This window comes from Mytilus trossulus, chromosome 8 (assembly GCF_036588685.1).
Source record: "Mytilus trossulus isolate FHL-02 chromosome 8, PNRI_Mtr1.1.1.hap1, whole genome shotgun sequence".
NCBI classification, from domain to species: domain Eukaryota; kingdom Metazoa; phylum Mollusca; class Bivalvia; order Mytilida; family Mytilidae; genus Mytilus; species Mytilus trossulus.
In genome coordinates, this window is record NC_086380.1 from 46,777,188 (window position 1) to 46,791,225 (window position 14,038).

The 14,038-nt window shown below is 31.7% G+C and overlaps 1 protein-coding gene across 1 annotated transcript in view; it reads left to right on the forward strand.

Annotated features, from left to right (window-relative positions):
* Window positions 1-9,196, forward strand: part of LOC134681948 (uncharacterized) — a 184,064-nt gene extending 174,868 nt beyond the window's left edge. The window contains exons 5-7 of the mRNA XM_063541579.1: window positions 6,106-6,295; window positions 6,930-7,020; window positions 8,859-9,196. Coding sequence (XP_063397649.1) covers window positions 6,106-6,295; window positions 6,930-7,020; window positions 8,859-8,929 — 352 coding nt within the window. The 3' untranslated portion in view covers window positions 8,930-9,196. The remainder of the gene's footprint in view (window positions 1-6,105; window positions 6,296-6,929; window positions 7,021-8,858) is intronic.
* The last annotated feature ends 4,842 nt before the right edge of the window (window positions 9,197-14,038 follow it).

A 14,038-nucleotide genomic window follows, 5' to 3' on the forward strand; every position in this document is an offset into this window, starting at 1 on the left:
GAATTCCCGCACCGTAGGTGTCCTTCAGCTGGCCCCTAAAATATGCATAATAGTACAGTGATAATGGACGTCATACTAAACTCCGAATTATACACAAGAAACTAAAATTTAAAATCATACAAGACTGACAAAGGCCAGAGGCTCCTGACTTGGGACAGGCGCAAAATTGCGTCGGGGTTAAACATGTTTATGAGATCTCAACCCTCCCCCTATACCTCTAGCCAATGTAGAAAAGTAAAGGAATAACAATACGCACATTAAAATTCAGTTCAAGAGAAGTCCGAGTCTGATGTATATTTGAAGAATCTCCGTGGTATTAATCAAACCTGTTATGGAAACAGACCGAGAACGACTGATGAAGTAAATTCAATTAAGAAAATAATAATAATAATTATTAAATAATAATTATAATTATTTAATAATAATACTTATTATTAAATAATTATAATTATTATTAAATTATAATAATAATAATAATTAATAATAATAAATTATAATTATCCAATGGCAAATCAAAATAAATCAAAAATGAAAAATATTTAATGTATATACATAACGAAATAAAAACACAATAAATACAAATATAAAATATTATAAAAAATTGGCGTTACGGGCAACATGCTTATGATAGATATGTATTTAAAAAATAAATAAAATACATATATCAATCAAGAAATTAAATTCACATTATTCGAGCATCTATCGCTGCAACTGCAATAGACGATAGAGTGTAGATATATAAATGTGACTTCAAATAACTTAGACCATAAGGAGAAAGTTACGAGCCGCTTGATTATATAAAATTGAGAATGGAAATGGGGAATGTGTCAAAGAGACAACAACCCGACCAAATAAAAAACAACAGCAGAAGGTCACCAATGTAGCGAGAAATTCCCGCACCCGGAGGCGTCCTTGAGCTGGCCCCTAAACAAATATATACTAGTTCAGTGATAATGAACGCCATACTAATTTCTAAATTGTACACAAGAAACTAAAACTAAAATAATACAAGACTAACAAAGGCCAGAGGTTCCTGACTTGGGACAGGCGCAAAATGCGGCGGGGTTAAACATGTTTGTGAGATCTCAACCCTCCCCCTATACCTCTAACCAATGTAGAAAAGTAAACGCATAACAATACGCACATTAAAATTCAGTTCAAGAGAAGTCCGAGTCTGATGTCAGAAGATGTAACCAAAGAAAATAAACAAAATGACAATAATACATAAATAACAACAGACTACTAGCAGTTAACTAACATGCCAGCTCCAGACTTCAATTAAACTGACTGAAAGATTATGATTTTATCATATGAACATCAGGCACAATCCTTCCCGTTAGGGGTTAAGTATCATACCATCATAACATATATGAGAAGAACATAACCCGTGTCATGCCAACAACTGTTTTTAGAATAAATGTGTTTAGTTCCGACGCAAAGACCTTATCAGTGACTCAATATTAACGCCAAAATATGCAATCTTTAATGACTTGACAACAGTATCGTAATTATATCCCTTCTTAATAAGTCTATTCAAAGGTTTTGTAAGTTTCTGAGGTGAATACTGACACCTTTGTGCTTTATACAGAATATTTCCATAAAAAATTGGATGTGAAATACCTGAACGTATAAGAAGTCTGCATGTTGAGCTATATTTACGAATGATGTCTTTATACCGATGATAAAATTTAGTAAATGTTTTGACTAGTTTGTGATATCGAAAACCCTGGTGTAATAATTTATCAGTAATACATAAATTTCTCTCGTTAAAATCTAAAACATTGTTACATACACTACCGAATCGTACAAGTTGAGATATATAAACACCGTAAGATGGTGACAAGGGAACGTCACCATCTAAAAACGATAATTAACAATAGGAAATGAAAAATCATCCCTTTTATCATAAATTTTAGTATTCAGCTTTCCGTTAGTGATATAGATATCAAGATCGAGAAAAGGGCAGTGGTCATTGTTAGTATTAGCTTTATTTCAAGTAAGTTCAGCAGGATAAATTTCATCAATATACAAACTGAAGTCGTCATTATTGAGAGCCAAAATATCATCCAAATATCTAAAAGTATTATTAAATTTGTTTATCAGATGTTGTTTTGATGGGTCTTTGCTTATTTTTGTCATAAATTGTAACTCATAACAATACAAAAAGAGGTCCGCAATAAGTGGTGCACAGTTAGTCCCCATTGGAATTCCGATAATCTGACGATATACGGAATCCCCAAAGCGAACAAAAATGTTATCTAGTAAAAATTTAAGGGCATATATATAGTATCAAAGCATGTCCAATTAACATTGTTTTTTTGTTTATTGCTACTAAAAAATGACCTAAAAGAGTTTGAACATATATATTCACATTCTGATTTTTTGAATGCCCATTTAATTCGGTGTGTGAATTTTTTCTTAATGAGAATGTGAGGCAATGTGGTATACAGGGTAGAAAAATCAAAACTTTGAACAGATTCAAAATCACCAATATAAGCATGCAATTTATCAAGTACTTCCAACGAGTTCTTGACACTCCAAAAGTAATTTATTCCACTATTTTCGAAGGCCTTATTTGAACAATTTATTATAAGGTTTTTAATTGTACCAAGTGTGCTGGTAAGAAGAATAGACAATTTAGTAGTTGAACAATGACTTGAAGACGAAATAAATCTATATTTGTAAGGGGTTTTGTGTAGCTTCGGAAGCCAATACATAGTTGGGACTTTCATTGTATTTGGCTCTGCCTGTAAAGCGGTGGCTAAAAGTTTATGTTTGTTACAGATTTCGTTTTCTGAAAATGGAGTCAGTTGGAATGTTGGTGAATTGGTGATTTCCTTTTTCAGAACCTCAATGTAAAATTTACGTCAAACAATAATAATATTATTATCAGCTTTATCGGCCGGGACAAAAACAAATTCCTTGGCTAGTTCTTTTAGTTTATGTTTGATACGAGAAATAGGTTTATTGTGGTTATTGTTAATAGTAAAATGTTCTTTAAAATGTTGAATACGTATATCAACTATCTTCATTACTGAATTAAAAAAAGAGTCCAAAGATTTTTTGTCAGCTTTTTCCCGTTTTATCCATTTCATACAGTAAGTATGGAGTGAGTCGTGGATGATATTACGACACTCATTTCAATTAATAATAGACGGGGGACGATATTTAGGTCCTTTACTGAGGAATGATTTTAACTCTCGGTCTTGAACGATGTTAAGATCTCCTGTTATAACATGGGAAATGGGTCCATAAATATATTCGGAATTACTGCAATTACATGAAGTAGGTGTAGTTTCACTGATATTAACATCTTTACACAATTGACTATATTAAACACAAATTTCCGGGTAGATTTCTTGTAAATATAACAAATAAGAGGTAGCTCAGTATTGTCAAAATATCCAGGAATTTGTTCTTTAACAGAATGGTCGTTAAATATACTGGCAATATTTACAAAATCAAAGCCTTTATTGACATACTTAATTTTAATAAAATGTTTTTTATGATCTTCAGGGCGATCAATTTTTGGAAATAATTTGGAATAACAATATGCCATAATAATTTGAACAATTTCATACTTAGGACTGCTATATGAAATTGTGTTGCAATCCTCCAAAATTTTATTTAACTTATTAACCGGTAACGAACAGAGTTTTGTTAACAGATAATGTCTGCCGTTGTTTTTTGAAATAGAAATTAGGTCCGAAATATTGGTATGATTGGCCCGAAATTTTCTTAGATTGCGATTTGTTCTACGACCGTGAGAACGGTTTTTACGAACAGTTTTAGAAACTATATCCAAAATGTTAACGGAATTGGTTCTAGATATATTACCAATTCCCATGATATTATCATTTAGACCGAGAGGGTAAACTGTCTGTAATTTTTTAATCCAATTTAATTATTTTCCGTGATCGTACAAACTTTGAATGCGATTCACCAGGCTGCTTATTTACTACTTCTAAAGGTTGAACTGCTAAATATTTAAAAGGATGGTTGTGCTTCTTAAGGTGTTGGTAAATGATACTTTTGAATTTATTTGGTATTTTAAAACGATACAGATGTTCTTGAGTGCGTTTATATAAACATCGTCCAGTTTCTCCTACGTACTAAATACCACACCCCGGTTTGTTTCATGTAAGTAAATAAATAATACTGTTTGTTTTTCAAGTTATATCAGTTTCAAAATTTAAAGAAAATGTGCGACCACTAAACGTGGACCTTACTTGTTGGTGGAAAGACGGGGACATGTAAGTCATTTTTTGGCATGACACTTATCGATAGAAGGGTAACCACGATTTTTATTGTTAAAAATGTTAGCGATGGTAGTATTTTTAGATAACCGATTTTGAAGATTGAGACGTGTAGATACCCTTTGAACAAGTTTAGTATTTAGTATTTTTCCATTTCTAAGTTTCATAATTGTTTTGTTAGTGAATTACATAATAAAGGAGCAAAGATTGGCGTCCAGAATATGAACCAGCATACAATAATTTAAGTTATATAAAATTTATAAATGTGTTCGGCTGAAAATGTCAAACGCCATCAGTATAAATTACCCGAAAAAGATAGTGTATATCAGGGTAGGACTGATGACTGACTAAATAGTAGAATGGGGCTGAATATTGAAATACATCTATCAGAAACATAACTCGTAGAGTTTTTGAATGAAACCTCAAACAATGTGAACTTAATAGCAAAGAGAGCCTTTAAAAGAGAGTATTGCCAAAAGCTTGAAGCATAATTCGAAGAACACTTGTCACTCCGAAATATTATACCTCTCTACGCGTGAAATGTTGAGCGCTGGCCCATCCCATGTCAAACATAGGTAACTCAAGTATATAAATACCTACTCTTAAATTTTATACCTGCATGCTGAGCGCTGGCCCAGCCCATGCTTAGAGGGTATGGGCTCACTTTGTAACCTGAGACGGATAACCTCGAGTGAAAAAACCATTTGCACACTAAAACATGTATCCAAAAGAACTGTCAAATGGACAAACAAATGATTCGTTCACCCGACGAGAGGGCTGTCTAGTTACCCGTTTTATTCAGGGCTGCCTGAGAACTCGGGTAATAATTTGTGACAAGTAAAGAATGGGTAAAATCCATTATTACATTGCCCTCATAGCACGTTACCAAAGCACAAACCACAATCTCGGAGGTGAAAAGGGGCGGTTGGCGGGTCAATAAATACAAATAAACTTGTTACAAAAATAAACATGTATATCTATCCTATACAAAGTTTCAACTGCTACTATTACAAAATTTTTGATAGCTTTAGACGATGTTGGGAAGGAGTGACCTCCAGTTTGACGCGTCTGATTTATCAGATAATATGACACAGTAGAATTCCAAAACACTGCGGTTAAACAATTTGCAGACATCATAAATTAGTCAAGAATAAGAGATAAAGATACAAATGGCAGCTGAAAGGAAATAAACACTTACATAAACTATAATTAATGAACATTAATACACATTTCAGTTTTATAAAAGGGGGAATTATCTTAGTGTGTTGTTAGATAACAATATTTTTTTTTCTTTTTGATATTTAAGGTTAGTTGCAAATCATCACAAAAATTGTTAACTTTATCAAGACTATTTTAAACCAACATTTCAACCAATATTGCACAAAGCTGTACTCTTTGTATGGTATCTAAAAAGGAAAATGATAACATTATATCGGAAATTTGTATTTATTTTAATTTATGTACTTATTACTTTTTACAAGAACGATTTATGTGAATTTATGATAAGTTACGTCTTTGCTAACATGGGACAAACATGTCTGTATCTACAGAGAAGATAATATTTTGTCACTAGATTTCCATTATAAGTGAACACCTGCTTTATCAAGTTTATAACTGTTTTGTTATACACCACTCTTTCAACTGTTTTTGATAGCTTTTAAATTCGCTTTCAAAACAAACAAAAAACAAACGGATGTGAAACACACGAAAGAAATATTATTTTATGTATAAATTAGCACAATAATCTATTATATCATATAAAATACCAGAGCATTATAGGGCTTACAAAATATTTATATGTAAAATTATTGCGAAATCTAGTTACAAATCATTTGCGTTCTTAACATAGGGACCCGCCACAAGCAGAAAGAGGAGCATCTACCACATTAGACGCCATTAACATAAAAATGTATAAAGGAAGTTATATTCCTAGAGATCCTATTGTCGAACATGTAACAGCAAAAGTATTCAAGATAATGGACCATGTACAAATTGAGGATGAAAAAGAAAAGTCGTACCGACGTCTTGAACATAAAGAAGTAAGTAGAAGGAAGTAAAACTTGTGAACGCTGTTGTATGCTAGTTTTTATATTAATCTATACAAAATTCAGAATATTTTCCATTCTGGTGTATTTGTAAGTATCCATTTCTAATGTATTTCTAACATATTGACATGCATATACTTCTGATCATAAGAAATAGAACGCTGTACCAAATGCTGTTTACTCGGTATAATGTTTTTAGAATTTCATACAATTTTTTCTCCAAAACTCTCCTTTCACATGAACAAATAGAATGGATAGAAAACATAAAATATTGCTTAATCACCGCAAACTAAAGGGATACTTACAATCACACAAATAACTTGTTCTTAAAAGTGAAGGAGAGCATAAATACCACATGCAGCATCTGTCCTCTTATATTTAATGCGTTCCTCAGTTTTAGTTTGTAACCCGGATTTGTTTTTTGCTATCGATTTATGAGTTTCGAACTACGGTATACTACTGTTGCCTTTATTTTTTGGTGTTGCACAGGCAAAAAATATTCTTCATATAAAGTAATGACTAAATTCGATTTTAATATTGGAGAAAATTGCAAACAATTAACTGTATCTCCTCATATTTTGATAAATATATTCGTTAACACAATTTTAATGTTTTATTTTTTCATAAGGAAATTATCAAAGTTGGCACAAAAATACTTGCCTACTTTAGAGATGACAAGAAATGGTATCCAGCAAAGGTTATTGGCAAAAAAACATTTGGTGAGACGATGGGAAAACAGAACAGCGAAAATATCGAACTCCAAAGCAAATTTCATTAGGGGAGTCCATAAAACTGACAACATCAAACGCCTTTACCCAACGGAAGAAGCAAAAAAAACAACTGCAATATTGATTTGAAACAGGCATTTAAAAAAAATATACAAGGATTCTTTATAGTTCAAAAAATTATAACATTGTACCTCTTAGGAAACCACGGGATAAACAAATTGGTCCAAATGTCTCTGTCTGATGCGTACGACAGCCCCACAATTATTTGTGCTACCTCTTAAAGGAGTTATTTTTGGTTCGTCAATAGGTCATGAGTAAGAGTGTTTGTCAGTGAAACTGAAATATTCTTAAATCTTTACACATTAACTATACAATATTAATAACACATGATAGCAGTTAACGCGCGCACAAGATCTTGTTTTCAAAAGGAATACGTAGCAAACGGATAAACAGTCTATTAACTATCTCAGGTTATCTCAACATGAAGGAACCTAAAGCATTATTGAAGTAAAGGTACATTAACTCTTTATATGTCCGAAGGCGTATTTCTGGATTAACTTCAGTAGGAACGATCAACCTGGAAACGAGAAAGCCTAGGATGTATTAAAATCTTTAATACAACTACAACAATACTACTAGTAATTAACTGGCCAATACAGAAAACAGTATCTATGAATTACTGATGCACATGTCCAACTACTTCCAACTTAATTAAATGCACTAAAGAACATTTTAACTAATGATATTTATACAAAAAAAAGATGTCTCATTATACTTTAACCTGAAGGTGGTGTGGTATAGGTGTCTTTCGCAATCTTGGATTGTAAAAAAACACAGAACATATGGTCCTCATTTTCAATCAGAAATATGTAAATTTGCCACAGGAATACATACAGCTTATATTTTTTTTTGCAAAGGAACAAATTCATAAGATTTTAACAATATTACAAGTATGTATTAGTTTTGCTTGATTATTTCTGTTTTTGAATTGGCATTGTAAGGGAAGTTAACTCTAGATCTGAAATATGGCATTTTCTAAAAGAATCTACATGGAATTTTGCTATTTTGTATTTTAGCCGACAAAGACTTAAAGTTACCCTTTCTTTTCTTTTCATATTCTCGAAGCATGTTCTTAAAAATATCTTCTCGTATTTTTTTTTTAAATTCTCTCAGTAACTTTAGCTATTGAAGGATATGTTGGGCAAATAAAAGCTTGTATGGATGTCATGCAATAAAATTGATACAAATGATAGATAAAATAAGAAAGAGAATCATCTTTAAGTCTTAACTTTGTGGGGATGACTTATAGAAAAGAACCGCTTTATATTCCTCACGAAAACAAACATTCTACTTATAGCATGGAATGTGCCGGAATCCAATAGTGGAATGCTACACAAAGATTTTTCCCAATTCTTTCATTTTGAATTGATTGATTGATTGATTGTTGGTTGCTTAAAGTTCAGTGGCAAATATTTCATGCAGGTTTAGGACGAGAACAAGTTAGCAATAAATACATAATAGAGGCCATTTGGAATGATGGTCTGGGAAATTTGGACTGCCACTGGAAAATTAGGGTATATTGGAGAGGAAAAGACATTTTGCCTTTCAAAGTCACATACGGACCCTCAAAGAGTTGTTGCAAGGATTCTATACGTGAAAAGAGTGTGGCACTTTATTTACACGAGGCATCGGACATTTTGAATTGATGGAAGTCAAATACAAATAGTGTATTTGAGCTATGCTCTGATTCCGAACAAAATACTGGTGTATTTTTATATATCTATGAAGAGGTTTTGTTCAAATACATACATTTCTTTCTTTTATTTCAGGATATTTAGTCCGATATGAAGATGACAAATACATGCATATACTGCCCCCAAAGTACTTGAAGATATGTTAGATTTATTTCCTCTTGAACAAAACACTTCGATGACAGTTAAAGATATAGAAATAATATTTACTCTTTCAATATCATTTGTTAAATCATAGCACACATATAATATGTCTGTACTTATATATTAATTACTTAATTGTATTTGTATACCTGTATATTCTCACTTCATCATGTTTTCATGCTTGTCAATATGCTGTTTATTTTATGTCAATTGATTCAATTGTAAGTGCTTGGAAAAAGAGTCATCGACTAATGAATGAAATTTTAGATCGACTTACATTTATCATACGTTTAAATAATCAAATGTATCCTTTGCATACATACCCTTGAGCAGTCATTGTGATCATTCCTTACCTCTAGAAAAAAATAAGAAATTACCAAACAAAATATTAAACTCAAATATAAGTGGACAAACAATATGGCAATATAAATATAACAATACAAAAGACATTCCACATAATAAATTAATCAACAAAATTCCCACTTAATCGACGATGTTATCAAGTTCTCCTCAGTGCTAGGTTTGACCAAATTTGGTCAAGAAAGCAAGGACATTGTTTATTGAATATATTCAGGAATAAGCAAAATGAGACAACAGCAGTATATCGATGTTCAAAAGTCATAAATCGATTGAGAGAAAACAAATTCGGGTACAAACACCGACGGAAACAGTAAGAGTAAAACAACAAAACAACAGAACACTGAAGTGCAAACAAAAACAAACGACAATGCAACATACATAGCAACACACTATTAAATAACAACGGCCATATTCCTGACTTGGTAAAGGATATTTTAAGAAACAATGGTAGGTTAAACCTGTTTTTGTGGCTAGCCAAAACTCACGCTTTTTATCAATTTGATTATACCACTGAAATGATAACATTACATGACGGGAATACAGTACACATGAATAACAAAATAGTCTTAAAATATCTGTCATTTTCCCTACCCATTCTAGCCCTATTACATATTTTAACGGGGATCTCACTGCTAACCAGTAAAAGTCTGAAATGGCCTTTATCTTTACTCGACTGTCCTGATTTTTAATCGACCAGTCTGAATTGGTCTGAAATTTACTTGATAATACTCGACTGTAGTGTGAACCATACTTAACAGTCTAAACTTGTACTCGACCAGTACTTAACCATTTTATACGAGTCTGAAAAATGCTCGACTAAGTCTGAATCATACTCGACCTAGTCTGAACCATATGCGAACTAGTCTGAACAATACTCGACCAAGTCTTAACCAACCTGTTTGTATCTATAAGCTAAATTTGATCAATTAAGTAAATGTTTTAACAAAAAAATGAAATTTGAACAACTTGAAATTAAAAATGTATTAAATATAGCATTGAAATTCAAATTTCACAATTGTCAATCATAATATAACTTTAACACAATATTTATCAACCCTTACATAATTATATATATCAACTTTAAAATTAAAATAAAACAAGCTAATCAAATAATCTATAAAGTGAATTGTGACTTATATTTTCAATGTTACTCAGATTTTTGAATGTTTCAGAAGTATTTTATGGTAGCTGGTCTACTGTCACCATTAACTTAAGCCTAGTATAGATTTATGGTATCAGTTGCGTTTAGTTAATAATGCAGTGAATATTTTTGTCGAGCCTCCAACTTTTGTTGCTGAAAGCTCGACATGGGGATAGTGACCCTGCGGCGGTGGCGTTAGCTAGCTTCATAAAATCTTTATATTTTAGAAGGTAGAAGACCTTATGCTTCATACTTTGTATATAGATGCCTCATGTTACGAACTTTCCGTCAATAACATGTCTAATGTCCTTGATCTCATTTTCATGGTTCAGTGACTACTTGAAAAAAAAGTTAAGATTGTTTATAATGTTAAATTCTCTCTTATTATAAGTAATTGGATAACTATATTTGGTATGTGCGTACCTTGCAAGGTCCTCATGCCCGTCAGACAGTTTTCACTTGACCTCAATCTCATTTCATGGATCAGTGAACAAGGTTAAAGTTTTGGTGGATAAGTCCATATCTTGGATACTATACACAATAGGTCTTGTATATTCGTTGTATGGAAGGACTGTTAGGTCCATTGCTAAGTGTTAAGTGTTTGTGTTTTGGTCTGTTTTTTTTAATTTATAAGCAATAGGTCAACTATATTTGTTGTATTGAAAAATTGTTAGCTGTACATGTCTGCCTGGCATGGTTCATCTGACCTTGACCTCATTTTCATGGTTGATTGATCAATGTTTCGTTTTCTTTGGTTTAATGTTCAGTTTATGTGACAGTTGTAATAAAGCTTTATATGTAGGTCTATCAACAAAATATCAATTATTAGTAAAGAAGGCGAGACATTTCAGCGTGTTCACTCTTGTTTATTTATATATATACAAAAAATATCAATTTTCATAAATGACACACCTTAATAAATCTTATTTTAAAAAAATGAGACCTTTGTTTTGTTTTGTTAAACCAAGAATTTAATACAATCATGATAATAGAATTTCCATAGCAATCCTTGATAACCTTTTTAAAAAAGGAAATGTGTTTCAAAGTAACAGTAAACATTTATTTCAATCAGATTTAAGAAGATTTTGTCAAATTAAAGACACGTCATACACAAAGCACTTTAATATCATGGTTTTATTACCTCAGGACATGTTTGTTTTACAGATAAAAATAAAGTCTTATTTTCCTATTCTCGTGTATTACTCTAGTTTATTTTAAAGGCCTTGTTATTTAAGTTAATTAGGATGTTGCAATTTTGAATAAATGTTAATTAGAAATTTTAAAATATCTCTGACCAGGTGTGATCTTATTAATGAGTTTGCACCAAGCAGAGTTACTTTTATATTCACCACTAATCAGAAGAACAATTTTATTAATTTCTTTAATTTATCCCTTTTTGATATAAATTATATTAATATAAAAAAAATTATCCCAAATTATCATAATAGATATATTTCTAATATAAGGTTAAACAATTCATTGATTTTGTTGGCCATTGTTAAATATGTCAGTTAAGAATACTTTTTAACAGTTAAAAACGGTAGAGGTTATTTAAGTATAGTTCAGACTAGTCGAATGTTGTTCAAATCTTTGGTTAAGTATGGGTTTTTTTGTGTTATTAAAATTTGCTGTTACAAAATATTATAAATTATTATAAATTAAAGAATGTATCTCCCTTGTGCAAAGCTCTGATTCCTTTCACGGATTTGGCTATACCTTTTGGACCTTTTGAATTATAGCTCTTCATCTTTTATATAAGCTTTGGATTTCAAACAGTTTGGCCACGAGCATCACTGAAGAGACATGTATTGTCGAAATGCGCATCTGGTGCAAGAAAGTTGGTACCGTTAATTTTTTTAGACTGGAAAAATAGATCGAGTACTGGTCGGGAATGGGTTAAGACTGTCTCAGTCTGGTCGAGTAATAGTTCAGACTATTTTCAATGGAAAAGATAATGGTATTCAGTACGGTCGAGTATTGTTCAGACTGTCAAGTAAAAGTCAGACCAATTGAGACTGGTCGAGTAAAAATCAATACAGTCGGGTACAGATTGGGAATGTTTTTCCTATTGATACATGTGCAAACCATATGACTATTTCATACAAAATATATATTGTGACTCTTTTTCCTGTGACTTTTTTTCCTGTGACCTTTTTTCCTGTGACTTTTTTCCGTGACTTTTTTTCCTAAATTCTTCAGTACAGTCGAGTATTGTACAGACTGGGGTCGAGTAATGTCAAGTAAAAGTCAGACCAATTGAGACTGGTCGATTAAAATTCAATACAGTCGGGTACACATATAGGCCTAAATTCTTCAGTACAGTCGAGTATTGTACAGACTGGGGTCGAGTAATGTCAAGTAAAAGTCAGACCAATTGAGACTGGTCGATTAAAATTCAATACAGTCGGGTACACATATAGGCCATTTCAGATTTTTACTAGATTTTAGTGTCTGTCATTGTTATTTAATCGTACGCAATTTGACTGGATTAAGTTGTTATTAGTTAACCTTTAAAATGTTCATCACGTGGATTGATTAAAATTTTAATATGCATGAATATGGACAGTAAGTTGAATGACCTTCAAACTGGACACTAGACAAGCCATATTATTTTTATCAATGAAACTGAAGGTTCTTATATTTTAATTCAATATACCACATATAGAATAGAACATTATTTATTAATAGCCTAATCCGGAGAAAAAAAAGAGAAATTTTACAAATCCGACGTTTCATTCCATTAAACAAGTTATTTTCTGAGATACTGACCTCGTATTCATCGTATTAGGTCACAAGCACACGATGTAAAGAATTTATTTAACCGACAATCTTATTTGTTGAATTTAGACTAGAGTTTTCCCATTTCAATCATACCACATCTTATTAAAGTTTTGAAGTGTTCAATTGATACTATATATGCCCTTGAATTTTTACTAGATAATATTTTTGTTCGCTTTGGAGATTCTGTATATCGTCAGGTTATCGGAATTCCAATGGGGACTTACTGTGCACCACTTATAGCGGACCTGTTCTTGTATTGCTATGAGTTACAATTTATGACAAAAATCAACAAAGACCCATCGAAACAACATCTGATAAACAAATAATACTTTTAGATATCTGGATGACACTTTGGCTCTCAATAATGACGACTTCAGTATGTACACTAAAGAAATTTATCCTGTTGAACTTACTTTAAATAAAGCTAATACTTACCATGACCACTGCCCTTTCCTCAAACTTGATATCTATATCACTAACGGAAAGCTTAATACTAAAATTTATGATAAAAGAGATGATTTTTCATTTCCTATCGTTAATTATCCATTTTTAGATGGTGACGTTCCCTTGTCACCATCTTACGGTGTTTATATATCTCATCTTGTACGATTCGCTCGTGTATTTAACAATGTTTTAGATTTTAACGAGAGAAATTTATGTATTACTGAAAAATTATTACACTGGGGTTTTCGATATCACAACCTAGTCAAAACATTTACTAAATTTTATCATCGGTTTAAGGACATCATTCGTAAATATAGCTCAACATGCAGCCTTGTTATACGTTTAGGTATTTAACATCCAATTTTTTTATGGAAATATTTTTTATAAA